The 27,474-nt window shown below is 50.0% G+C and overlaps 1 protein-coding gene and 1 long non-coding RNA gene across 6 annotated transcripts in view; one reads left to right on the top strand and one right to left on the bottom strand.

Annotated features, from left to right (window-relative positions):
* PATZ1 (POZ/BTB and AT hook containing zinc finger 1) lies at window positions 1-18,765 on the top strand. 5 transcript variants are annotated; one of them, XM_025985962.2, is made up of 5 exons: window positions 1-1,271; window positions 2,696-2,759; window positions 9,226-9,397; window positions 15,716-15,788; window positions 17,263-18,765. In XM_025985962.2, exons 1-5 carry the CDS (start codon window positions 1-3, stop codon window positions 17,294-17,296), a joined length of 1,614 nt encoding a protein of 537 aa, XP_025841747.1. In that variant the 3' UTR covers window positions 17,297-18,765. The 5 variants fall into 5 exon arrangements, with proteins under 5 accessions (XP_025841747.1, XP_025841743.1, XP_025841742.1 ...); XM_025985958.2 differs by having other exon boundaries at window positions 15,651-15,788; window positions 17,266-18,765; XM_025985957.2 differs by having other exon boundaries at window positions 15,651-15,788.
* Window positions 13,278-27,474, bottom strand: part of LOC112909843 (uncharacterized) — a 27,482-nt gene continuing 13,285 nt past the window's right edge. Inside the window, exons 3-4 of the long non-coding RNA XR_011994693.1 lie at window positions 25,977-26,125; window positions 13,278-17,732 (exon numbers count right to left, since the gene is read on the bottom strand). This is a non-coding gene — a long non-coding RNA (uncharacterized lncRNA). The remainder of the gene's footprint in view (window positions 17,733-25,976; window positions 26,126-27,474) is intronic.

Raw genomic sequence — 27,474 nt, 5'->3', positions numbered from 1 at the left:
ATGGAGCGGGTGAACGACGCTTCCTGCGGCCCATCGGGCTGCTACACCTACCAGGTGAGCAGGCACAGCACCGAGATGCTGCACAACCTGAACCAGCAGCGCAAAAACGGCGGGCGCTTCTGCGACGTGCTCCTGCGGGTGGGCGACGAGAGCTTCCCCGCGCACCGCGCCGTGCTGGCCGCCTGCAGCGAGTACTTTGAGTCGGTGTTCAGCGCCCAGTTGGGCGATGGCGGAGCTGCTGACGGGGGTCCCGCTGACGTGGGGGGCGCAGCGGCGGCCCCAGGCGGCGGGGCTGGGGGCAGCCGGGAGCTGGAGATGCACACCATAAGCTCCAAGGTGTTCGGGGACATCCTGGACTTCGCGTACACTTCCCGCATCGTGGTTCGCCTGGAGAGCTTCCCCGAGCTCATGACGGCTGCCAAGTTCCTACTGATGAGGTCGGTCATTGAGATCTGCCAGGAAGTCATCAAACAGTCTAATGTGCAGATCCTGGTGCCCCCTGCCCGGGCAGACATCATGCTCTTTCGTCCCCCTGGGACCTCGGACTTGGGCTTCCCTTTGGACATGACCAACGGGGCAGCCTTGGCAGCCAACAGCAATGGCATCGCAGGCAGCATGCAGCCCGAGGAGGAGGCAGCCCGGGCTGCTGGTGCAGCCATTGCGAGCCAAGCCTCCCTGCCTGTGTTACCTGGGGTGGACCGCTTGCCCATGGTGGCCGGACCCCTGTCCCCCCAACTGCTGACTTCCCCGTTCCCCAATGTGGCATCCAGTGCCCCTCCCCTGACTGGCAAGCGAGGCCGGGGCCGCCCACGGAAGGCCAACCTGCTGGACTCAATGTTCGGGTCCCCAGGGGGCCTGAGGGAGGCGGGCATCCTTCCATGTGGCCTGTGTGGGAAGGTGTTCACTGATGCCAACCGGCTCCGGCAGCATGAGGCCCAGCATGGTGTCACCAGCCTCCAGCTGGGCTATATCGACCTTCCTCCACCCAGGCTGGGTGAGAATGGGCTCCCCATCTCTGAGGACCCCGACGGCCCCCGAAAGAGGAGCCGGACCAGGAAGCAGGTGGCATGTGAGATCTGCGGCAAGATCTTCCGTGACGTGTACCATCTCAATCGGCACAAGCTTTCCCACTCGGGAGAGAAGCCCTATTCTTGCCCGGTGTGTGGGCTGCGGTTCAAGAGAAAAGATCGCATGTCCTACCATGTGCGATCCCACGATGGGTCGGTGGGCAAGCCCTACATCTGCCAGAGCTGTGGGAAAGGCTTCTCCAGGTGAGGAATAGTGCCCCCTACCCCGTGACCTGTTCTCTTCCTGGCTCATGGGACAGTTTCTTGCTGAGATTTGGGAGGTGTGGGATTTGTGGGGGTCACTCGATCCTCTAGGGCCACATCAGGTTTGGGGAGAGTATTTTGGCCCCGGTTGTGTGGCCAAGAGCTGCTTTCTCTTCCTGCAGGGAAGTTCTCTGGCACTAGGCGTGCCCTACTGTCTGTCTTCCTTTGGGCCTTTTGGGAAGGGGCTGGATTCCTCAGGCCACAGCCACCGGGCCTCACCATTCTTCTCCCTGGGCTCCCTTTGTGTTTCTGGCACCAGGCGTGGGGCCCCCTCTGGGGACTGGAGGCTTTTCCTCCAGCGACTTTCCCTGCTTGAATGGCTGCCCAGGGAGGGAGTGAAACAAGTGCATCTGGGACTCCTTATACTCCATGCTACTAAATCCCCCCCCTCCCCAGGCACCAGCCGTCCTGGGTAGGCAGACTCAAGCTTTGGCCCTCACACCCTCCTGGGACCATGGAGCACAGAGTTCTGCACCGAGTCTCTTAGCACCAAAATCTTTGACCTACTCCGACCTGGTGGTTCCAGAGCCTAACTGAACCCAGTGATGCCCTTTATGCTTTCAGGACAGAGAGGATGTGTTTTTAGAGTTACTTTTTAGCGAGCCTGATAGGGAACTGAAGACTTCTCTGGGAGCAGAGGGTTATTTTGCTTTTCCTTGTAAGATAATATTCAGAATAAAAGGCTGGTTTTAACTTGCCTGGATACTGAGGAGCGTGTGTGTCTGTGAACCTACAGATGGAGAACTCCCTTGGAGGGGCCCCAGCCAGGAACCAGTCTTACCGGTCAGGCAGCCCCTGCCCACCTGCTCCGCGGGCATCTGGTTTACCAGCCCAGCTGGGGACTTAAGGCTCTATCCCGTGGCCTCCGGGGACTGAATTCCATCCGGGTGGCATTCATTGGCTGCCCTGGTGGGAGAGGCTGGGGGAGGGGAACACTGAGTTTCTAAGGGGCTTTAGTCTGGACAATGAATCACACATACCCCCTTCCAGAAAGGCTGCAGTGCAGCCTTGTTTCATTCTAAAGCCACCTCCCCTGGTCCCAGAAATCATTTGAGCTTCTGGGGGTGGGGTTGTGGGGGAAATGGGTAGGCAAGGTCAGAGACAAATACTCCCTTCCCTTCCCCCTCTAGAGAAAAGCAGGGCAGAGAGGCCTGGGCCTGTGGAGCTGGGTGGTGACTTTGTCTTTGTTGGGATGGGATGGGGAAGAGGGAGTCCTCTCCATGGGAAGGTGGTGTGTGTGTGTGTGTGTGTGTGTGTGTGTGTGTGTGTGTGTGTGTAGGTAGGTAGGGGTCGGGGGTCTGGCCAGGTTTGTGGCCCCATTTTTAAGGTCTTGTTTTAAAGTGTCTCTTGGTTCTCTTTTCCAGGCCTGATCACTTGAATGGACATATCAAGCAGGTGCACACTTCTGAGCGGCCTCACAAGTGTCAGGTAGGGGTCGGGGGCCGGGACGAGATGGGCTGAAAGAGAATGCTGCTGTTCTCCTAGCCCAGCCACAAGCCAGCTGATGTGTGTGCTGGGCCGCTAACTGACCACCACTGCTGTGCACACCTCCCCCTCTGTCCCTCCAGCCTCCCGTATGCTTTCCTCCTTTGTTCTTCCCCCCTGGCCCCCTCCCCCCCACCGCTGATGTCCCCTCCTTCCTGGTTGCTGGGTCCTGGTTCCCACCCTGTCTCTGTCTTCGCTCTTTTGCTTGGCTTTCCTCTCCTGGCATTTGCCAGCTCCTTGGACGGTGGGCCACGTTGCACAAGTGTTGTCCTGGGGGCACTGGCTCCCCATTGGGCCTGGCTTCTGGTTCCCAGCAGTTTGCAGGAGCCACTGCGGAGAGGGAAGGGTTTGTAAAGAGCTCCTGGTGGTCCAGCTAACAGCTCTTTCCCTTGTCAACCAGGCAGGCTGACTTTCTAGGGTCCCCTGAGTTCAGGGCATGAGGGGTGGCAGTGGGAATGACAGCAAAGGAGGACAAGAGTGAATGGTCTCGTTCACTGGCACCTGTTTAACCCATCTGAGCCATGTGTGCAAGCAGCCAGGGCTTCTGAGGACTGGAGAGGAAGGTGGTTTCCTCTTCTGGTGAGCGCTTTGTGTAGCAGGGAAAGCTGGGCAAAAGTCTCACCCTTGGTGTGTCTGTTTCAACAGTATCTGGGGGCCCTCTGGTACCCAGGAAATTGAATTTCCTCTCCTGGCCACTGAGCATTCCTGTGTGGAACACCTGTATCTTCTCCTTGGCTATCTTCCCTCCCCTGCCACGTTCCCGCCATCTGAGGGGAAGAGAGTAGGGGGGGTGCTTGTTATAGCTTCTGGTAGAGTAACGTGCTTCTCTTATCCTGTTGGTGGCAAGGAGGGAGGGGTTCAGGGAGACCTGCAGGGAGGAACGGACGTGCTGTAGGTAGGGCAGCGAGCCCCCAGGGCCCAGGTGTGGACGCTGTTCACAGCCAGCCAGGCCAGGTGGCCTCCCCTGAGGACGATGACCTAGGGTGGGCATGCTGGGATCCGTCTGTGCCTTGCTGCCTTCTGTCTCTGAGTCTCTTATCACAGAGCACATTGTGACTCTCCCAGGTAGTGTGCTGAGCAGCCTGGCAGAGTAGGAGGAGCCCAGAGGGCAGTGGGGGCGAGCCCGGTGGCCGAGGGGGGTAACCTGCACTCTCTGCCCTTTTTCCAGGTGTGGGTTGGGAGCAGCAGCGGCCTGCCGCCCCTGGAATCTCTTCCTAGCGACCTGCCATCATGGGACTTTGCCCAGCCTGCTTTGTGGAGGTCGTCCCATTCGGTTCCTGACACCGCCTTTTCCCTTTCTCTAAAAAAATCATTCCCAGCCCTCGAAAACCTGGGCCCAGCACACTCCAGCAGCGCTCTCTTCTGCCCAGCCCCGCCGGGATATCTGAGGCAGGGCTGGACTGCCTCAGAGGGCAGCCGGGCCTTTACCCAGTGGCCTGTAGGCTAGCCGGGGCCTCCCCAGAGAGGGTTTTCTGTGGAGGGGAACGGGAATGGCGGTTGCTCTGAGACCCCTGCTTTTGGGAGAGGCCAGCAAAATGGTTCCTGCCCACCATGCCCAGCTCCTTCCTGTGTGATTTGTAGTCTTTCCCAGCTCAGGGACCCCACGGGTAGTAAGGAGCTCCTTTCTGGGTCCCCCCACAGGCTGTAGGTTTCTTTCTGGGTTCTCTTGCTTTTTTCTCCCCCCTTTAACAGTTGGCACCCCTAGGTATCTGTCTTTGCCTGGGTGATTTTAGGGGTTGGTGCTTTCCCAAGAACTAAGTCACGGGCTTACGTGCTTCTCCCTCCCTTAGCATCACCTCCCATAAGGTGTGGGCTTTGGCTATCCCCCTCCCTCCTCTAAGGATGAGTCCCCCTCCAGAGGAGATTGGGTCAACCTGTGTGCTGCCCTTATCCCTTCCCACTCAGACAGGTCCTGCTTTTATTTCTGGCTAGTGAGTTAGACTTTTGTGTTTTTGAGGTTTATTAGCAGGTCTGCTCAGGAACTAGACTAACCAGTAGCTTTATATTGGATCACCCGAGTATATTGTTTTGGGGGCTGATAAAGCAGGTGTAGACCCCACCTTAGATCCCAGTGATATGCCCTTTAGCCCCCCCGCCCCCAGCCTCCACGGGGGTAACGAGTGATGATAAAAGTTTTCATTCTAACATTTGAGGCTTTGTGTGTTTTGTCTTTGATCTCTGTCATAACACTGACATCATTGTCCCTTGGTGTACGTAAGGAGCCCACTCCTGCCCTGCTCCTCCAACACTTACAGACCTGCAGCCCCTACCTCCAGCCCCATTAGCCAGAACTCCCCTAAGGATGAGCCAGCAGGTGCAGACATGCTGGGCTGTCTGGGCTGGCTGGCCAGTGTGCCTGGGCTTGGTTAAACAACAGGGGCATGAGTTTTGCATGGTGTGTATTCTGAAAGCATCAGAGGTGAAGAGATAGCTCTCTGGGCGTTGGTTCCCTAGGTAAGAGCTGGGCCCGAGCTATACCTCTCCACCCCTCCTAATACCACAGATGACAGAAGGGGCCAGTTACGGACACTGGTGCCCCAGCTTGAGTGAAAAGACCATCTGAGTGTCGGGGCATGAAGCCTCAGGCTTGGCAGTGACACACACATCTCCCCAGGGCTTGGCCTGAGTGCCCCTCACTGGCTCAGATGTCTCAGGCACTGCTAGCCTAATAACTACAGTGGGGCTGGGCCATCTCCCCCACATGGAGTTCAGCCTGAAGCCAAGAGACTAGAGCAACTCAAGACCTCTCCTGTTACTTGTAGTGGCCTCACTTCTCAGGGGCTAGTTGGGATGGTTTGGGCTGGGGTAGCTCATTAGAGAAGGGATTAATTGAATTGGGAACAAGGGAGCTGACAGCCCCAAGAAGAAAGGGACCAGCGAGGCCAATGGCCTTGGGCCTCCATGTATTGCCTTTACTCTTCCAGGGCTATAAAAAAGACTGCTTAAGACCACACCCCCATCCCCCCACAAAGGCCACCAAAGGTTGGCTGTGCACTAGTGGCCCTGATACCATTTGGGCACCATTCCTGAGTTGCTTAACCCTGGGGAGGAAAAGCTTTAGGAATTCTGGGATGGGGAGAAACTGTTAGGGGAGTGAATGGAGCATGGCTGGGACTCAGTATTGAATGGGGAAGACCAGAGGAGACCCAAGCTCAGGGTGGCTGGGCTGGGACCTGGCAGATATGCTCCTAACAACAACAGGCTGTCTGTGCACAGGGCCGAGGGGGAGGTGATGGCCATTCCAAACATCAGTGGTGATCAGAGCATGCTATGCTGGCCCACTCCTGTCCCATCAGGGTCGCACTGTCTTCTCTCTGTCTCCAGGATGAGAAGCGCCTTTCTCCCGAGTTGCCCCAGTATATAGATTTTAGGTATCCCCTTCTTTGAGATCTCTCTCTCTTTTGGCCACTCTTCTGTGTTGTGTGACCAAGCTCTATGTTCTGTGTTGTCTAAACTTCTGACAGGCCTAGACTCGGACTTAAACTTTGACAATTCCCCACCAAAACTCTAGGGACTGTAGCCATGAAGGGTCACTTCTGGCACAGAGAAGCCAACTGCAGCTTGGCTTTGTAATATAGTGAAAGTTTTTGTTGTGTTTGTGGGGGGGTTTTCCCCAGCAGCAGACTTACATTCCTAATTATGTTTGCTCAGGGTAAAGTTAGCTTTCATTCCTTCAGAGATAATCAATGGAAGAGGGAGTGGGGGAAGTCGGCTTGGTCTGAGATTTTAATTTTGCCTAGCTAATCCCTCAAATGGATAATCCACTTGTGGATAATTGAAGTCTGGCTGTCCATTATCTTTAGGTAGCACAGTATGACAGGCAGTGCTTTAAAGGACAGACCCCAAAGGAGGTTGGCAGGAGAAACAAGGCGTCGCTTTCACATCCTTCTAGTGGCGCCTCTCCCAGGGACCACAGAAGTTGGAATTCTGAATGTGTGCTTTCACATTTTCTTACACCTGGTCCATGTTTGGTTCCTTTGAGATCTTAGGCGTTGACCACACTGCCTCTCATTGTTGGAGGGCTGGTCCTCAGGTCACTGGTTGGCAAAGCTGGCAAATTATCCCCAGATAATTGTCAGGTGTACCCCTCTCTCCCCCGGGTGTTTTTGGCACCCTTGCTCTGGTTTACAGGCAGGTGGGCTGGGTGGAAGATGGAATCCCCCACACACACTTTTGCCGGTGATTGGGTCTAGAAGTCTGACTGAGGAGGGGCCCACCTATGCCCAAGACCCAAGTGCCTATGATGTTTCCTAAGTCACCTGTGTTCGAGTTTCTCTGCACAAATGCTGTCACCTCTCCCTTTCTGGGGAGTCCTGGCCACCCTGCACTGTGTTAGAAAGTATAAGTACCCTTCCCTCACCAGAAGCTATCCCTGCTGAGTATGGAAATGGGCAGAGCACAGGCACAGGGGCTGGTTCATATTCCAGCCATCTTGTATCCCCTCTGGGCCTCTGTCTGCCTGGCTATAAAGTGGTAAGGGACAAATACCTCAGGGAAGCTGGGAGGGGAAGCAGGGTACTGGCCAGCAGCTGAGTCGTGTACTTCAGGCAAATCATTCTCCAAACTCAGTTTCCTCATTTGTCAAATGAATAAACTCAATGTGTAAAACAGATAAAGGCAGTATTTCATTAGCATAAGGTGTTCTGTTCAGATATGCAGCCATTTCTTAAGAGACGATGACTGAGAGCCAGAGAGCCTGTCCTGATGCACACTGACATTGGGGATTGGAGTAGGAACAGCAGCATCTTTGGCCTCCACAGTATCGCATACACTGGTTTCTCACTTTGAGCATGTACAGTAAGGAGATAAACATATGTACGTGGTAATGGCGTTCAGACATTTACCTCGAGGTCTCGGGATCTCAGGAAGTGCTTCTGTTAGACAGCAGGAGCAGCTCCATTCTAGTGACCTAATGGGGTGGTGGGTCTTCAGTAGGTTAACATTCGCTCTGAAGGTGAATGTTGCTTTCTCTTGGGAGTTCTAAAATAGTTAAACACACACACATACACACATAGAACAATGAATCAAACTTAACGTGAAACTCTGAAACATCTCCATGGAATCCAAATAGTTTTTTTTTTTTTTTTTTTTTTTTTTTTTTTATAGTTTTTTTTTTTTTTTTTTTTTTTTTTTTTTAATTATTTATTTATTTATGATAGTCACAGAGAGAGAGAGAGGCAGAGACACAGGCAGAGGGAGAAGCAGGCTCCATGCACCGGGAGCCTGACGTGGGATTCGATCCCGGGTCTCCAGGATCGCGCCCTGGGCCAAAGGCAGGCGCCAAACCGCTGCACCACCCAGGGATCCCTCCAAATAGTTTTTAAACTCTCCAGACTGAACTCCCTCAAGGACTTCCCTGACATTCTGTGACCTCCAAGGCTGGAGTACCTGAGCAAACCTCCAGATGAGGAAGGACTGTTGTGGGGAGGTCAGGGACTGAGACTGAGTCAAGTAAGCCCTCAGGTATAGGAAATGCCTGAGGACCTGGGGCTGCCTCCCAGGGCTCTGGTGCTGACCCACAGCTCCTGAGTCATCTGCTCCTGGGATCTGGCTAGGATTTGGTGCTCATACCACAGCTTTCTATGGCCACACTCTTTGAGAGTGAGAACCAGCGTGCCTCAGAGGGCTCCTATAAGGATGGATTGCATGGGATCAGTGTCTCTGAAAGGCTAACCATGGTGCCTGCCTGGCATAGAATGCATATTAGATCAATGTGGGGTGGTATCATTCTTGTTATTACCAGCACTTCCCCAGCTCGACATCATAAATGCTTCTGAATCATGTGGCCTTCTTTCTCTCTGCTAATTCTCACGTTAGCAGAATTGCTAACGTGCTATCATTTTATGGGCTGCTTTCTCAATACAAACTCACAAGAATATTACAAGGAGTAATCTCTGTGCTTTGTCCTGCCTTCGCTTTCATTCCCCTGTGGCCAAGACTAACGTCACTTTTGAATAAAGTGGATAAATTGAATTCTTTGTATAAAGAAAGTAGGGAAAATCCAGGATGGAGAATAGGAAGACTGGTCTGTTCATATGCCAATTTACTTCTGTAAGTTCAGTTATAGTCTGTCCAACTAAAGTCAGTTCTTCATGTTTAAGAATGAATGAATGCCTCATCTTTATTTTGTAAAGGAGTGTGAAACTTAGTGTACCATGTTCTGGGCATGTTGTAGTAACCACTTGGAACCAAGAATTCCAACTCAAGTGTCTCATGAGGGGGCATCATGGGAAATAAGAGCAACTTACTTGCCATTCTGGGAAGAAAGTGTGGGTAGCACATAAAGTTCTCTTTATACGGGGATTCCATGTGTTGGTCCAAAACGTTTTTTGTTTCCTGGTGTGCTTGGTGGGGAGTCAGGAGTGGGATGCCAGTTTTCACCTTATTCTGTTTTCCTTTCTGCCCTCAGACCTGCAATGCTTCTTTCGCCACTCGAGACCGGCTGCGCTCCCACCTGGCTTGTCATGAAGATAAGGTGCCCTGCCAGGTGTGTGGGAAGTACTTGCGGGCAGCGTACATGGCAGACCACCTGAAGAAGCACAGTGAGGGGCCCAGCAACTTCTGCAGCATCTGTAACCGAGGTAATCTCCTTGCTATTTCCTCACTTCCAGGGGATGGGCCTGAGCTTGCATGGGAGGCCAGGGGTGTCTTGATCACCTTGCCTCAGACTCCACTCCTTGCACGGCTGGCCCTCCCTTCCCACTGAACAATAAACACCTTCATTGCCCAGCTAGCTACACCTCTACCTTTCCATACTTGGAATGCTTGGAATAGGAGTTCCCAAGAGATCAGCAAGTGGGAACAGAAGGAGAGTACTGTTTCCAAACCTGGGCTCATAACATGTGCTGTGTGGATGGCAGGATGGATATATTTTGTAGACACCACGGAACTCCTGAGGTTGGTAGGAGAGGCATTAGGCACTGAAAAGTAGGAAAAAGGTGGTCCTGCTTGAGAGCTTTTGCTGGCTGATTCACTGGCATGTGAACTTCAACAACCAAGGAAGGAGGTTGAGTCTGGAGATGGACAAGGGGCAGAAAGTTTCTAACGAACGGTCAGAAAAGAGCCCAAACCCAGGTAGACTGTGGTCTTGATGAGACAGGAAGGTGGAAGGTGCTCTGAGCAGGACAGCGCGCTTGAGGCTGAGGTTGGCCTAGGTGGGGTCTGGCTCTATGGCCTCAGTGCTGTCGTGATGAAGTCAGGCCTGCCCCTGAGCTTCTGCCAAGGCTTGTTGGTGGTTGGAGGGCTAAGGTTTGTGTTGTGCAAGCACAGTGTCAGTGGAGGAGGCCTGCGCCGTATCTGTGCTGAAGGAGGTCGGGGCAGCTGTCTGTGGTGGGTGTGAAGATGCTTCTGCACGGTGCGCTTGCTTTGGCCAGGTGGGGACGTTGCTGGGAAGTCCTTTCTTCTGGGACAGTGTTGTCCCAGTGCCTCTGGAAGTCTTGGGTATGGCTTAGTGGATTGAGGACTGAGGTGGTTAGGGGATCCAGTGTTTAGTCCACACCCCTCCTACCTGGCCCTACTCTGTTACCTTGAGCTCTCCCTTTCCCTTTCTAAGCCTCGGTTTCTTCGTCACTTAAGAGGGGTTAAGAACACCCCACCTTGCCCACCGCATAGGGTGGTTGTGATGATCCCAGGAGACAAGGTAGGTCAAAGTTCTCTGAACTCCCCGCAAGAAGCTACCCACTTGGGAAGTCCCGGCCTTACGCTTTGTAACCATGTTAGGAAAGACACAGCTGGCTGACACTCTGGTATGGACCAGGCACAACACCCTTGCAGTCCTTGGCTGGAGTCTCTGGGTGCCTGTGCTGTCTCCACATGCCCTGAGGTCACTGGTAGAGAAAGACTGCTGAGTAGCTGAGTGTTCTTCATGCCCTGGAGCTGGGTCCCTCTCTGGGATTGCACACCTGGGGTTTGCCATGAAGGCCACGGATATTGATGTTTGTACCACCAGGAAACCTGCTGTGATAGCGGGGGAGGCGGTAATAAAAACTGCTTAAGCTTCTGTCCTATTTTCTGACATGTCAGTCGAACCCTTTCTGGCAGGAGCTTCCCCTGAATAGTGAGCAGTGGGGTTGTGTGTGCAGGGAGTTATCAGGCTGTGGCTGACCATCTTGACCGTGGCTGCCCCAGCTCTAGAAAAAGATGGTTTCTTATCTGGTTTCATCCTAACCTGGCTTCCTGACAGCACCCCTCTCCCCCTGGCTCCTCACAAATAACTAAACCTGCAATGTGCAGTCAGCAGGTGCTTGATAAAGTTTTCAAGCCTAAGTTCTCCATCTGAGAACTGAGGTCAGAGACCAGAGGCAGGAAACCAGTGAGAGCGGAGAAGGATGTTAATGATGAAACTCAGAAAAAAAGAAAGAAAGAAACTCAGAGCTTAGCTCAGATTGCAGAGTGGGGCAAGAACTGGACGGGAGGCCCAGGGCCAGAGCCCCCGGGGGCCCAGCTCAGGAGGAAAGAAGAGCTGAGAGCAGCAGGGAATAGCAGGGAAAGTCGACCCAGTTAGGAGACAGCTGATGTGGCAAAGCCAACAACTGTTGTATGTCGAGACTTGGGCAGCAGCCACAGGCCATGTGACGGTCTGGGGGAACCAGAAGAGTCAAATCAGAGCCCACCTTTTCTCAGTAAAGCCAAGACTATATCTGGATTATAGGCTAAACACCTCTGAGTCCTAGAGTCAGAATGGGAAATCCCATTCCTTCAAGAAGACAAAAGAGGGCTCTGGTCCAGCCCTCCCTAGGCATACAGAAGGAAAGAAAACAATTTTGATCTTTATCAGAAGAGAAGGATCAGGCTTCTACCTCAAGACTCATTTTTTGGGCAGAAATAGGAGATGACTCCTGAGGAAAAAAAAAAGAAAAAGAAAAAGGAGGAAGAGGAAGGTAGTTTGTCCAGGAAAAGGATACCAAAGACATCAAGGATGTCCAGATAAGGATACCAAAGACATCAAGACCCTGGAGTCAGAATGCAGAAAACTGAATCATCCTTCATCCTGCCCACCGCCAAGGCTTTGATACAGGAAGAGGTGCACAAATAAATGAATGTACACTTATCTCCACAAGGGTTCAAGCAAAGGCTGATGTCAACCAGATGGTCAGATGGTTGAGGTTGGATCAGGTGCCCTTTCAACCCCCTTCAATCCCAGCAGTTCTCAAGCATTCGACTTAACTGCTTATAGATCTGCCAGTCTGCCATGCAAATGACTCTTGCCCATGAAGAATGAGAAGAACAGAGGCAGCCTGGCTGCTCTAGCCCCACATTTGAGACAGATGACTTTGTCTTTGTCTTAGAGACATACCAATACCAGGATGTGGGTCATACCATCTGTAGAGGAAGATAACTTGTAGTGGAAGGAGTTAACGATGGCTAGAAAGGCTTGTTTCCCTATTTGCAAATCAAGGAAATGAGTTGAGTTGAATGGTGGAAAGGAGAGAAGGACCTGGTAAATCACCATGATTTTCCTTCCTTTGTAAATTTCTGTAGCAGGGTCTTTGTATATACACACATACTTATATGAGAAAGAGGGATGGATAGCTTATTGGAAATCTGCTTTTGACAGAATGACAGTTCAACATTTGAACTCCAACATCATTGGTTAAAGGTAGAAGCCTTCTCTCTGGTCAGAGGTGAGCATACAAGTTGTCACCAGTGCCAGTCATGAACACAGACAGCCTGCCATTCCCCTGGACTGAGCTAATAACAAACCTACTTAGTGTCTCCCTCCAGCACAGCTCTGTTGGGCAAGACCCGATCAGAATTTGGACAAGAAGAAAGGAGTCCCTGACCCCTGTGTGGACGTAAAACTTGCAAAAGGAGATTTGCTTCTGGAGTGCAAATTCCAGCATACTAAGCAAGAAAATGCAGTGGAGGATCCATACTTATAAATTTGGTTATAAATTCTTCATCTCTGGAGTGCAAGGGAGGGTGGTTTGTTGGTTGTAGTGAAGTCACAAGTGTGCTCACTGCCTTCATCCTTCTGGTGCCTGGATCAAGCTGCATCTTTGGTTCTTGGTTAATCGGGTGAATGTGTAGGTGAGTTCAGAATTCCGGCTACATATTTCTGGCTTCAAAGATGTGTTCTTCTCAGAAACTCGACTTCTGTTTTATCCCAACACTTGGCTGCTGAGTTGCTCTGTGTTTAAGTTCTGGGCTTTAAGTGGCAGCTGTGGATCTACTCCTACCACCCTGCCATGTGGTTTTGCTATAGATAGTACAGTCTGCAGCTGGGGTAAAGTCAAGAGGACCTAGCCATGTGTTTTTCAGGAAAACACAGCAGATTTTCATTGAGCGTCTGCTGTATTCCCCTAGTATAGCTCTTTCCACAAGGAGTAAATATGATTCTTGGTGCTCCTTTCCTCCTTTCCCATCCCTTTTCATCTCAGTGGACCTGCTCTGGTACACCGTAGAGAGGGCTTCACACCACTGTAGAGGCTCTACAGGGACTATAAAACAAACGAAAATCCCTTTTTTTTTTTAAAAAAGTATTTATTCATAAGAGACAGAGAGAGAGAGAGAGGCAGAGACACAGAGGGAGAAGCAGGCTTCCTGCAAGGAGCCCAATGTGGGACTCAATCCCAGATCCTGGGATCACGCCCTGAGCTGAAGGCAGATGCTTAACCACCAAGCCACCCAGGTGTCCCAGAAAATCCCCTTTAAAGTGGAGTTCTGGTGTCTTCCGAAAGTCCTGATATCTTATGCTGGTTGCCAGGGGCCACAGCACCAATCCCAGGGGCAGGGCTAAGGTCCTCTTTCCTGTTAGTCTTATATCCTCATTCCTGACAACAGCCCTCCCTCTTAGGAATGTTTATATGGGACCTTTTTTTTTTTTTTTTTTTAAGATGTTTATTTACTCATGAGAGACACAGAGAGGCAGAGACACAGGCAGAGAAAGAAGCAGGCTCCATGCAGGGAGCCCGATGTGGGACTTGATCCCGGGTCCCCAGCATCACGCTCTGGGCCAAAGGCAGGTGCCAAACCGCTGAGCCACCCAGGCACCCCTATATGGGACCCTCTTAAGCCAGTCTGTCCCCTGTGATTGACCCAAGACAGTCTGCTGAGTCACAGCACAGGACAGGTCACTCTACTAGGCAGGGTAGGACACCAGTAACTGGACCAGCCAGTCTGTAAAGTAGCTGTATTAGGAAAGAAAGGACAATTCACTTAGTCCTTCTTTCCTTCAAAACCATCAACGGCTATCATCAGAGGAGTATTTGTTAAATAAGCTTTCCACAGTTTAGCTCCTGTCTGCTAGTGGCTTCCATTCTAACCCACCAATATGGCAGAGAAACACAGAAGTGTAAATGGTGATAATGAACCTACTGCTGAAATCTAAGGGATGTCCCCAGGGCCAGGGCCCATTGAAGAGTTTGCTCAGTGCTTAAGGACCACATAGTGGCACGTGTCCTGGGGTTGGACTCCATGCTCTGCCATATAATAGCTGCACATGTGCCTGCAAGTTACTTAACCTTACCAACCCTCTTATTTCTTCATCTATGAAACAAGTATACTAATAATTCCCAGCTCATAGGGTGGCTGGGGGAATTCTACAGAATAATGCGCGTGGTGTGCTGGGCACTGGCACACCATTATCTCTTGCTGAAAGTGAACCTTTATTACTGTTCCAGCAGTATTTGAAATGCCATGCCAAATCAGATTTTTTAAAACAAGTCTTGTACAGACATTACACAGTACTCTGCAGCCTCTGACCTATTAAAAGTGGATCCCACTGTTATCCTAGAACTGTAATTTTAGAGGGGGAATAAAAAGCACTTGAGAATGTGTCAACCACATCTGGAGTAGATTAAAGGGCACTAGCACTCCAAGTAGACCTTATGCTAAAACGCTTTAGTTCCTGCTGAAGGCATGTTTTGATCCTTGACCATGGTGCAGTTGGAGGACACAACTTCCTGCAAAACCCAAGTCAGTATCCTTTGGCCTACCTGGTTTCATGTCTTCAGACTTGGCAGCTGGTGTGGAAATGGGCCCAAGATCTGTTCTTCCCAGCCTGAGATACTGCATGGGTCAAACTGACCGGAGCTTCTGGGTTGGGCTGCTGCAGTTTCAAGATGGCTGGATTGCCCCTCCTCCAAAATAAAGACAAGGATGATCTCTGTTTCTTCCTTAAGTGAAACTGATGGATGCTCCAAAACCAAACCAAAAAGATGACTGTGAATAAAAGCTGACTGAGCCCCTTTTACATGATGTGCTATTTCTGTTGTTCCTCAAAAGGTCTGAAGAGTTTTTAAATCCAGTTATTCTGAAAGTGAGAAAATTAGCAAAATAGAACATGTCCTGCTAGGTAGAAGAAGGGAGACTCCTGGAGCCATTCCTTTGGGATTTCATCTTGCCTCCATCTGGTTTGTTGTGCATTTACCTTTACAAGTGTTAAGCAGGCATTCTGTTGGTTGGAGTCTTGTGGCTGCCCTTGAGCCTCATGACTTTTCTGACTACATTTCTAGCTGCGGTCTCTGCAGTTGACCTGGGCTGTGGGACATCTCCAACCTCTCACTACTGAGGCATCAAGCAAGCCTAGAGGCATTTGGCCTCTAGCACTGGCAGGAGCAGGATCTCAGGTCATCCCTCCAGGCAGCTGGCCTGGGTCCTCCACCACAGCCTTGCAGAGTGGGCTCTGCAGAGAAGCCAATTCGAGGACAGTGCCACCTATCCTGAGCCAGGTGGCTCCTGTGGTTGCAGCCGTTTTTGAGCCAACAAGGGGGCCCCTTCTAGGTGCAGCTGACCTGGGAATGCTAACCAGAGCGGCCAGAGGAGAGGCGTGGGGGAAGCAGAGAGGTATCTCTGTGCTGGCCGCGGGATCTCATCTCCTTTTGTCTTGTTTAGGTTTCTCCTCTGCCTCCTACTTAAAGGTCCATGTTAAAACCCACCACGGTGTTCCCCTTCCCCAGGTCTCCAGGCACCAGGAGCCCATCCCGAATGGGGGAGCAGCGTTCCACTGCGCCAGGACCTATGGCAACAAAGGCAAGCGACCCCTTGCTCTGCACTTTGCTTCTCTGCGCAGACTGTGTTGTGGGGGCGCTGGGCCGGGCGTGGGGAGGCGGGAAGGCTGCCGGCTTGCTGGCCGCCTCAAGGAGGCTTTGAGATCTGAGTGGCAGTGGCCTCCAGGACGAAAGTCACAGTGGGTATCTCACTCCAGGGCAGTGAGTGAGGCTTTAGGGCACTGCCAAGATCCAGCCCCCGCCTCCTCTTCCCTAGCCCTCCTCCCTTGCTCCTGGCCAGCCCTCACTGTCTGGAGCCCTGCAGGGATGCCCCGGGCCCAAGGCTGGAAGAGGAGCCCTGCATGATGAGTCACTCTGGGCCTGTCCATTGCCTGTGGCCCTTTAAGGATGGTGTGGAGCTGCGCTGAATGCTTTATTTTCCTTCGACCCTGTGGACAAGGGGGAGCCGAGGGCTGGCTTCCCCCTCTATAGGGGTGACTGGTTGCTGTGAGCAGCCCTTTCTGGAGGGCCTCTGGCTGCGTTTGTGAGATGCATGGCAATAAATGAGCTATGTGACTGCCTCTGATTTGGAGTTGGTCTGCGGAGAGTTCCCTAGGCCCCACCTTCACTTGTTGATTCAGGTTGTTCTGTGGTATTTGAAGTTGTTGCCTTGGGGATGATGCCAGGGGCTTGGCAGATGGCAGAAATGGCAGAGATGGCATGCTCCACGCTCCCATCACAGAGCTCCCTTCCCGGCATGGCTCTCTGAATCCAGGCAGGAAGCTGCTGATTGGTGGAGGACTGCAGTGTGGGCAGGGCAAGGCAGAGTGATGAGGATTGTCTCGAGGCCCAGCTTGTCCTGAGCCCTGTGTGGGGACAGTTAGCTGACTGAGTTGTTCAAAGTTGCTTTTTAATCTCTATGCTTTGGCCGCTCGGCCCTGGATGGGTTTCGGCAGAAAGAAGGCGGTTAGGACAGGGCTTGTGTTTTTGCAGCACTGGGAAAAGGATTGGCTTCTGTTTCAGCCGTCAGTGGGCTCCGCGGGTTGAGGACCTCTCGGCTCTGGTTCTGCCTTGCTAGAGTGCAGCTAGTCTGGTGTGGAGGTGAGGCCATTGATGTACCTGCTCAGCATCCTCAGAACAGCCGTCTTACCCCCAGGGGCAGCCAACAAAGTGCCTAGGAGCTGGGGGTCCTTGAGTTGTTCTGGATGGAAGCAGTGGAGGCCCCCTCTCCATACCCTCTTCTTGAAGCAGGCTGAGATGGTGGTGAGCGATACACGTGCACCTGCATGAAGAGTCCGCGGCGAGGGAGGCTGGCAGCCCCAGGGCCCTGCTGTCTCACCCCGTAGGCACACCAGGCTCCCAGACTGAGCAGCTGAACCTCCGTAGGTTCTGCCAGGGTGGTGGCTGGCCATCCGCTGCCCTCCACAGGCCTGTGAGCTGGCCCTTCCCGACCCCTCCAGGAGGAGGCATCTCCAAAGCCTGGCCTCATCTTTCCTATGTGTTTTGTTTTTTCCTAGAAGGCCAGAAATGCTCACATCAGGATCCGATTGAGAGCTCCGACTCCTATGGTGACCTCTCGGACGCCAGTGACCTGAAGACGCCCGAGAAGCAGAGCACCAATGGCTCCTTCTCCTGTGACATGGCAGTCCCCAAAAACAAAATGGAGTCTGACGGGGAGAAGAAGTACCCTTGCCCCGAATGCGGGAGCTTCTTCCGCTCTAAGTCCTACTTGAACAAACACATCCAGAAGGTGCATGTCCGGGCCCTTGGGGGCCCTCTGGGGGACCTGGGTCCTGCCCTCGGCTCACCTTTCTCTCCCCAGCAGAACATGTCTCTTCTCGAGTCGTTTGGGTTTCAGATTGTCCAGTCGGCGTTTGCATCATCTTTAGTAGATCCTGAGGTTGACCAGCAGCCCATGGGGCCTGAGGGGAAGTGAGGCAGATGCTGTGTCCCCACGGAAATGGCCACTGGGGACTGCTGAGAAATGCTGTGAATGCGGAGGGAAGTTATGTCTTTGGGTTCTGTAGCTGAGAGATTTTTATTCGTTTTTAACTCCCCGTTCTCCCCACCCTGTCACCCCACCCACTCCCTTTCCACCACCCATCCCCTCAGTGGTCTTTAGAAATAGATTCTCATCTGATACCCTGCAGGAATATCTGCAAGACCTGGTATGGGATAAGGGCAGAAAACACTACATAGGCCTCCAAGGCAACACCAGTCTCGGTTTCTCTAATGGGCGGAAGCTGGAGTTCCTGGTGCTCAATTCTTAGTGACCCCAATCCCAAACCCACACCTGATGGCATTCTGGGACTTCAGTGATTTGGGTCCCTTCCCCCTTCTCATATCCCTCAAGAGAAACCACATTAGGGTCTCCACCCACTTACACAATGCTGATGCCCAACTGTTTTTGAAGGAAGCTGGAAGCCTACAGCATCCCATGGACCATGGGGTGAGTGTCCTCCGAGAGCCCCTGAGCTTGACCCTTGACCTGGAGGGCCCCAGACCTTTCTGAGCCCTACCTGGAGGTAGTATTTTGCTACTAGGACAAGCTCAGCTATTGAGGACACACCACCCCAAATTCCAGTTCTTACGTGATTTTAACCATTCAACTTGCTGTTGGGTTTTAATTCTCTAATTATTATTATTATTGTTATTATTTTTTAGGACCAGTTGTAGTGAATTGCTACTGAAAGCTATCCCAGGTGATACAGAGCTCTTTGTAAACCGCAGTCACACGTTAGGGTTAGTATTAAACTTTGTTTAGATGTATCATAATTAACTTGGCTAGTTGATTGTTTGAGGTCTATGGAAGAAATAGTTTTATGCAAAATTTTAAAAATGCCAGTCTGGTCAGGGAGGTATAGGGGGTTTCAGTGTTGTTGGTAGCCAGGAAGGAAGGAGAGCTGGCAGGTGGGGACCTTGTGTACCTCGGGTGTGTCACATGTGAGCAGGCCCAGGTTGACCTGGTGATGTGAATTGATCTGATCAGACTGTATTAAAAACGTTAGTACATTACTGTATCTGCTCCCCTGAGTCCAGTTTTTCAGCCTTGGGTTGGGGGCCCTTTGGGACCCAGAGGATGGGCATCTGGGGTGGGGGTGGGATCCCAGGAGACCTCTCTTCCTCCTCATTGTACCCACTGCACTGGGACTGATAGGTGCACGTTCCCACTGAGGATTCAGCTGCTGGCATTCACCCATTTGTTCAACAAATATTCACTCCTTGTCTCTACTGCTGTGTGCCAGCCTCAGCCTCAGACACCCTTGGTGAGCAGGACATCCTCATGAAGCTTATTAGGAAAGAGACAGTTAACAAGTAAGCAGATTTAACCATGAGTTCAGGTAACAAAACATCCAGGGAGAAAAACTGGGCAAGGTGGTGATAGTGATGGAGGGTAGGTAGGGTAGTCCAGGATGGTGAAGGGCAGGGAGTGGGGCTCTGGGAGAGAAGACCTAGAGTTAGGACCCAGCACAGCAACCAGCTAAGACCCAAGGAGGCACATGGGTAGGGAGAAAATTCTCATGGCCAAGGGGCTCTAAGAAGCTCAGCAACGTGAACCCCCCAAACCCCATGTTACGTATAGGGTTAAGTAAAAGGTTGTTGCATGCTTTGTGGTAAATGTATGAAGGAAAGGCGGGAAGAGGACAGCAAACAAGGGGCAAGAAATGAGCACAGTGAGGAATTTAATGGGAGCAAAAATTGCAGCGAGAGGGGGCTAGCCAACTTAAAGCAGCCCAGTCATCTTGAGAAGCCTCTAGGAAGAGGCAAACCCCTAGACTAATAGAAATAGCATTTAACCTCCAAAGAAGTAGGAAAAAGAGTGATAAAAGAGAAAAATCAACACAGACCAGGAGGAATAAACAAAGCATGAAATGACTGAGACCCACATTAGTATCATTAATTACATTTTTCTGGTTTAAGGCAAAGACTCAGCTGGATTTTTTAAAACACCTCTAAGCCATCTACATGAAATCTTGGGTAACTTGCTGGTTTCTGTGGAGTGTGTGGGATGGAGGGTCGGGCCATTTGGTATCAGTGTCAGAGGAAAGGGTGATGCTAAAATGCTGAGGCCTTGTGACCACCACAAGATCTGCCACCTGGTGGCACTCGTCAGGCGTTAAAGCAGAGAACCAGGCCTTAAACTGAAGTCATTATCAGTCCTGTCCCCCTCACAGCCCCTCATCATGTCCATGGACAGGTAGGGACCACAGGTAGGAAGCAGTACCTGTGTGTAGCAGGAGGGGAACAACAAAGTAAGCAGGCTGCTTCTTCCAAAGCACTACTCACCTAAGGCCTGAGCAGCAAGAGGAGGCCCCCTACCTGCCCCCTCCCCACCAACTAATGTATTTCCATTGTCCACCTGTGCCCATCAGACCACAGGGAAGAAAGCTGCATAGAACATTGTCATAGTCAAGGGTAAAGAGCCTGAGCTTTGGCTGTCCAACTCCATTATCTGCTCACTGTCAACCCTGGGCAAATCTCTGAGCCTCAGTTTCCTCCTCAGTAAAACAGGCTTGAAGCTTAAAGGAGACCATTGTGAGCTAATAGTTTCTGTGCCTAATTCTCAGCACAACCTGTGAAGTTGGTCCCATTACCAACTTCTGCAGATGAAACAGACTCAGAGATAGAGGGGCACCCCACCCCCTCTGCCTCCAGGTCACCTAGTATCAGAACCAGGATACAAACTCAGACTCCAGAACCTTTATTCCCAAGCTCCAGTGAGAGTGCCTTTACATACATGTAAATCCCTACTACCATGCTTGGCATAGTGCAGGCCCTTACCTTGCCATGTCCCTAGGTCAAGGATTTGCACAGTGGAGTAGAAAAAAGCCATGGAGGAAGTCAGGGTCAGTGGCAGAAGGAGTGCCCCTTTGTGGGTAAGTACTCTTCATGCTTGGGTGACTCCTGGGTTGCCTTGCACCCCACTCCAAGTCATTTGCTCCAGGCAGAGCTGTCACACCAGGAACCTATCCAGCCAACTACCTGATGACCTGGGCATAGACTGGGCACAGGTCTCACTTCCCTACAGCAATGAGCACCCATCTCTGCCCCAAGCAGAGATGAGGGAAGCCCCATGGCACCAAGGATACCCTGGCATAGAGGGCTACGGAGAAATGGGACCACTGATAAGTAAAAGTGGGTGGGACTTGGGGACCTGGCAGGTCTGGGGCTGTAGCCAGTCGCAGGATATACTTTGTGAGATACTTTTTACAATTCTGGCAATTCTCCAAGCCTTGGCATCCTTACCTATAAAGTGGGGATGACAGGACTGACTTAGAAGGATTCTGGTGAGGATAAATAATATACCAAATACTGGGCAAAAAGCTCCCCATGAGTGAGAATGAATGTCTGCCCCTTCCCTGGCTCCTTCTGTTCCTGTTCTCTTCTGCGTTTGTCCCTCTAGATCCTTGGGGGACCCCCCCAAACCGACTGCACAGCAACTTGCCTCCTCTGTATTTCCTTGGCTCCCATCTCACATTTCCTACTTGGTATGCCCCAAGCACAAGGCCCCACTTGTGCTTTCCTTTTCCATGTATCAGGCCTTTATTTATGCCAACCTTCAAATCACATCCAGTTTTGGACAATAATAACCTTAATAATAATGACATATATTGTATTTACTAACACAAGTGCCATTTGCCCTCTAAACAGTTCACATAGGGATCCCTGGATGGCTCAGCGGTTTAGCGTCTGCCTTTGGCCAGGGCATGATCCTGGAGTCCCGGGATCAAGACCCACATTGGGCTCCCTGCATGGAGCCTACTTCTCCCTCTGCCTGTGTCTCTGCCTCTCTCTCTCTCTCTCTGTGTGTCTTTCATGAATAAATAAAAATCTTAAAAAAAAAATAAAAATAAACAGTTCACATAGACTAATAAATTCAGTGTACCCTTACAACTGCCTAAGGAGATAGGCGCTATTTTTACAGTTAAGCAACTTGCCCCAAACACACAGCTTTAAGTGGCATGCTGAGGATCTGAACCTAGGCCCAGAGTGTTTCTTCATCGTTGCCCTCCACTCGGGAGTGCCATGGCTTGACCCCAACCGGCTTGGGGGCTCCCACTCAGCCTCTTCCATTCTCCATGCACACCATTCAATCCCAGCGCCAGACCTTTACCCACGGAACACCTGCCACCTGGAAAGCTCTTTCTGTGCATCTCTGGGCATCTGAATCTTAGCCTTTTCTCAGCCTTTGTTGCCACTGCTCTTCTGGGTCATCACCACTGCCCTGGTTCACAGTGGTCTCCAGCTGGGTGCAAATCCCATCACTACCACTTTCCAACTGGGTAGCCCTTTGGCAGGTATGTCTCTTTTTCATTGTATGGAAAACAAGGAAAATAGTTCCCATTCACAAGGCTGCCGTGAGGATTACAGGGACTGGTATCTATGAACATATTAAGAAACACCCCAAAAGCTCCCATTTAGTTTACCTGGAGTATCTCCTTCACCAGACTATACCCTCATAAGAATGAACATAGGCAAACTTTTTCTGTAAAGAGCCAAAGGGTAAACATTTTCAGCTTTGTGGGATATACAGTCTCTGTCACAGCTACTCAACTCTGCCATTGTGTGAGAGCAGTCAGGCACAGACAATACATAAACGGATGTGCATGGCTGTGTTCCAATAAAAGTTCATTGATGGACGCTGAAATTTGAATTTCATATAACTTTTACATTTTTAAAATATTCTTTTGACTTTTCCCCCCAACCATTTAAAAATGTAAAAACCATTCATAGCTCACAGGCTGTACAAAAACAGGTGGCAGGCTGGACTTGGCCCAAGACTAGAGTTTGCTGACCATGGCCCAAGGCTATTTCTCCAGGCCTTCACCTGATTTCAAATCTTGGATTTCACCCTGACTGGGGTCCCAGCCTATCATGGGCTAACAGTTACTGTGAGTTAAGCTACTCTGACACCCAGAGCTTGTGATTTCTTGGTCTGCTGATCAATCCATCGATCCATGCAGAGTGTAATGCCACATCCCCCAACCAAGGTCATTCCAAGAACTCGAGCCCACACACAGAAGGGCCTAATGTGCTCAGAACAAGAACTGCCAGCCCAGGTCACCTATCCAGTTTTCTGGTTCTTTTGTTTTCATTTAGGTCTCCTTTTGGGGGTAGAAGTAGAGGAGGAAGGACAAGAGAAGAGGGTAGGCAGGGAGCTGGCAAAAGGAAGGAGTTGTAGGAAATGCTGAATGAATTCTGTTACTGCCTTCAGTTCTTCCTTGGGGCTTATTTATATGTGCTTTCTGGCTTTTCTGAAAGGTCTGGACTCTAAAGCACCAGGGATGAAGCACCAGGCTGCTAGCTTGAGCAGTGAATTCAGAATTTCACAGTTCTCTTGAGTGCCCCTTGCAGGAGGAAATGCCATAGTCATGTCCCCTCTTATATTTAAAGGACGATAGTCAGCACTCTCCCTGAAGTTACCTAAAACCTGCCCTCTCTCACCAGCATCTTTAAAATCTGTCCTGGGCCTTGGAGAAAACAGGCTGCTCGGGTTTCTTCCAATTTACATAATCATGCCTGGCCACTGAATGCCTGGCAGCAGAGCCTCCGGAATTCTAGTCCTTACATACTCCCCCTCTCCCACTCTTGTGACCACCTCTGCCCCTCCTCTGGGTCTCTCCAAGAGTGTAGGGTGCCTTTAGACCCTGTGAAGCAGTTCTCACTGAGGTGGAGAGGTGGAGGGCAGAGCACTAAATGTCTGGATTTGCATCTCTTGCTAAACTGCTGTGAAGGGAAATGCCAAATATTTATCTAAGAGAAGAAATCTATCCTAACAAAACACGTTTTCTTTGATGACAGGGCAGCGTGGAGGTAGGTGCCTCTGAATAAAGCTTCTTTGTATCACTGTGGATGGGTACAACAGGAAAATAACTTATTTTTGCTTCAGGGAAATTCTGCTGCCCTCTGTAAATCTGGTGCCCTACCCTGGGGTCAGTCCATACTAGGCATAGGTCAAAGCCTGTGGCAATCACAGCGTGATTATTCACATCCCCCTCCCTCCTTAAAGGGCATTCTCTTCTGATTTTCTCCTCTTCTGAGTCAAAATCTGTGCCTTGAGCCTGCTGAATGTTTTGGCACCCATGGTAAGGAGCACAGACTCCATGGGTGGCAGAGCTTGTGTTCAATTTTTTTTTTGGATGATTATAAACTATTTGCTAATTCATGTAGTTTCCTCTGCCTATAATAAAGTCTTTATCTTTTGCCTGTCTGAGGAATTTTTATTCAAAAAGCTCAGCTCAGATAGCCTCTCATCTATACAGCTTTCTCTGCTTCCTCCAGAAGAGAGTTTTCATTTATTACATCACTACTATATGCCATGCTCTGTGCAAGAGGCCTTACGTATGGCAACAACTCTATGGTATAAGTTATTTTATTCTCATTGAGGACCAGAGAGATCAAGTAATGCCAATGTCACATAGCTATGAAGTTGGCAGAACCAACTGGAATCCTGAGCTGCTCAGTAATGGAGCCCAGGGCTCCATTACTGTGTCTCCCTCTGTGCCATCTCCCTGTTCTGCACATATTTTTATTTTTGCATCATGTTTTTATGAATCTATCTCCCCATATGAGACCAGGTTCCTTTGCAAATGGGATTCATGCAAAGATAATTCATTTCTGTCATTTCTGTATTCTCAATACCTAGAATAGTGCTTGGCGCTGAGCAACCACTAATTCATTCAACAGATATTCTGAGTGGCTACTGTGTGCTAAGAAAAACTGAATTCCTGTTCTCAAGGAGCCTAAGCATACAGAGTAGTACAGGCCATGCATGGGACATACACATAAACAGATGTCTGGACTACAAGAGAGAATGTAACATGAGAGGTGAGGGGAAATAAATGTTCTGATGACTTGGAGAAGGATAAAGTGCCAGCCAGGCCTGAGAAGATACCATTAGAGTAGGACCCTGCAACACCCTTAGGACTTGATGATGTAGGATGGATGGGGAAGGAGCAAGGGGGTTCAGAGAAGGAAGGACATGGGCAGATATCAGCCTTGAAGTATCTGAAGTCCAGATACCAGTTGACAGACGATCAAAGTGACAAATCCCTTCATGCCAGTGAGGGAGAAGAGGACTATTTCAGACTGTGTAGGAGCTGCTGGGAAAAGTCAGCCAACCGTCAGATTGAGAAGAAGAACAGATTGAGAAGAAGAAGGTCAGGGCAGACTGTGCTCCAGTGTGGGGGCCAGTGTCGGTGACTGAACAAAGACAATTTCCTAGGGGAATTCTGCAAATATTCTTTCATTATAACAAGAACTACTGCTATTTATTGAGGACATAGTTCTGATTCTTGTGATCATGACACATGCACTTGTCTCCATTTCACAAGAAGAAAACCAAAGCTCATAAATCCAGCACAGAGAAAAAAAAAAAAGGCCTGAGATTTAGAATCAGAAGATTTTAGTTCCAAGGCTCACCCTTACTTTTCTATGCCAATGGCAGAAATTTTCTGGAAAATTATGAGAATTTATCAAAAGTCTAAAAATATTTATATCTTTTAAGCCAATAATTCTACTTGTTGGGAGATATCTAACAAAGTAACTCTCAACAGCTTAATGCATAAAGATGTATATAAATTGTGGAAGCAGCCTAAATGGTTGGTTAGTAAATAGTCATTTGAAAATGATGATTACAAAAAATGTTTAGTACCATGGGGGTAAATGTTTATATCAAAAGTGGTGATGAGAAAACAGCAGGTTATGGAAAAACAAAATTGCCTAGGTGGTGAGATCTGAACAATTTTACAAAGACACCTGGGAAAAAGACTGGAAGGAAATGCAATCGCCACTGATTTATCCAGGCATCTAATCCTGTATAAACTTGAAGGTTTTTTATCTTTTTTGATAGCTGCCCTCAGTGACACCATGTTAAACCCCCTTTTCTCACTGGGTACCTTAATGATGGATGCCAATAGATTCTTTTTTTTTTTTTTTTTTTTTTGATGATGCCAATAGATTCTAAGCTACATTCAGGAATTAGAATAGTCTCTTGTCATTTAAGATTAATTTTAGATGCTTACACAATAAAACATTCATTTTTGAAGTGTCCATCTCAAGTTCCCCTTCAAAGCTCCTGCCCTGCCCCCTCTCAGGGATGCTAGACCTGGCCATGGCTCTGGTGGTTTGAGGGGAGAATGGGGGAACACAGCCCCATCCTCCACTTCCCTGCTGGTTCCTCTCTGTGGTAGGGCTGGGGACAGGACTAGGAAGGCCCAGGTCTTCCTACCTGACAGCCTTGGGGAAGCAGTGGTCTCTCTGCTGGCTAGTTGCTGCTCTTCAAAGCTAACTGGCTGCTGGTTGCCTTCTTCTTCTGTGTGGCAACATCCAAACACTGGCTCTCTTGTGCAGAATCTTTCTGAATCTCAGCTTCCTCACCTGTAAAATAGAAAGGAAATAAACTACCTTATGTGGGTGATGTAGAAACAGAATAAGATAATGCATGCAGGAATACTGTCAATTGTAAAGCATTATGTAAACAATATTTGTTATTATGATTATTCTGAGGAGCCTGTTATTTGGAATATCTACTATTATTTGAAATGGGTACCTCCACTTAGAGATCAAATAAGTATTTCACTTAATAGGTAGAAATAGAATTGGTGAATTTCGTCCCCCCTCCCAACTGCTCTTCTCCCACTCTTCCCCATCTCAGTTCAAGAGCAACTCCATTCTTTCAGTGATGCAAGCCAAACCCTTTGCAGATGGCTTTGGCCCTCTCCTCCTCTCACACCCTACCCACATCCAATCCATCAGCAGACCTTGCTGATTATACTTTTAAACCAAATCTACAAGTCAATAGCTTCTTTTTTCCAAGACACCTCACCGATCTCTGACAACTATCTTTCAATTGGTTTTCCTTCTCTAACCTTGCTTCCCTGTGATCTTCTCAACACTGCAGCCAGAGTAAGCCTTGTCAAACCTAAGTTGGTTCACATTACTTTTGATTCTAAACCCCTCAGTGGCTTTTCATCTTACTCAAAGCAAAACCAAAAGCCCTTGTCAAGGTGTACAAGGCCCCCATATGATCTGGCCACTGGTTTCTTCTTTGACCTTGCTCCTACCACTCTATCCTTCACTCACCAAGCTCCAGCCACTCCATCATTTTACTGTTCCTTTCACAAGCCAACCATGCTCCTGCCTCAGGGCCTTTGCCCTCTCTGGTTCTTCTGCCATGAATTATTTTTCTCCAGATGATCACAGGACTTGTCCCCTCACCTCAACAGAGTTGTCTTCCCTGGTCACCAAGTTTAAAACAACACACTCTTGCCCTATCCCTCTTTCCTGCTTTTCTCCTTTCTTAACATTTAGCACCCCTGACATGTTATATATTTACCTGGTTATGGTCTGCCTTCTCCCACTAAAATGCCGGGCTTTGCCCACTGCTACATCCCCATCCCAACACTCAGCAAAGAAATGGATTCCTTCCAAACATTTCTTTATCATGACCATTTCATAGATATACCTGCCCAAATCCATTGGCAATTTTCATGCCCTTGGGTTCTTCTGAATTGGGTTCCCTTCCTTGTGTATGTGAGAAAACCACATGCTTCCTTCTAGGTCCTGAAGGGTAACAAAAGCCTATTTCCATGTTCAACTTTAAGTGTAATTACCCTGACCCTTGGGGTTTGGGGTTGGAGAGGAGAAGAGGGGATTTGCCCTTAGTGTCTGACCATCTTGAACTCTTCTTCTGATGTCTGTAGCTGGCAGGAGTCTGGCAAGAGGCA

This window comes from Vulpes vulpes, chromosome 10 (genome assembly GCF_048418805.1).
Source record: "Vulpes vulpes isolate BD-2025 chromosome 10, VulVul3, whole genome shotgun sequence".
In the NCBI taxonomy this organism is placed as follows: domain Eukaryota; kingdom Metazoa; phylum Chordata; class Mammalia; order Carnivora; family Canidae; genus Vulpes; species Vulpes vulpes.
This window is presented reverse-complemented; position numbering and strand designations above follow the sequence as displayed.

Excerpts from the sequence above, each read along its gene's own strand:
- PATZ1 (XM_025985957.2), top strand. The coding sequence starts at position 1 with ATGGAGCGGGTGAACGACGCTTCCTGCGGCCCATCGGGCTGCTACACC. Across the intron at positions 1,272-2,695 it reads TGTGGGAAAGGCTTCTCCAG|GCCTGATCACTTGAATGGAC; the intron begins GTGAGGAATAGT and ends TCTCTTTTCCAG. Across the intron at positions 2,760-9,225 it reads AGCGGCCTCACAAGTGTCAG|ACCTGCAATGCTTCTTTCGC; the intron begins GTAGGGGTCGGG and ends TTCTGCCCTCAG.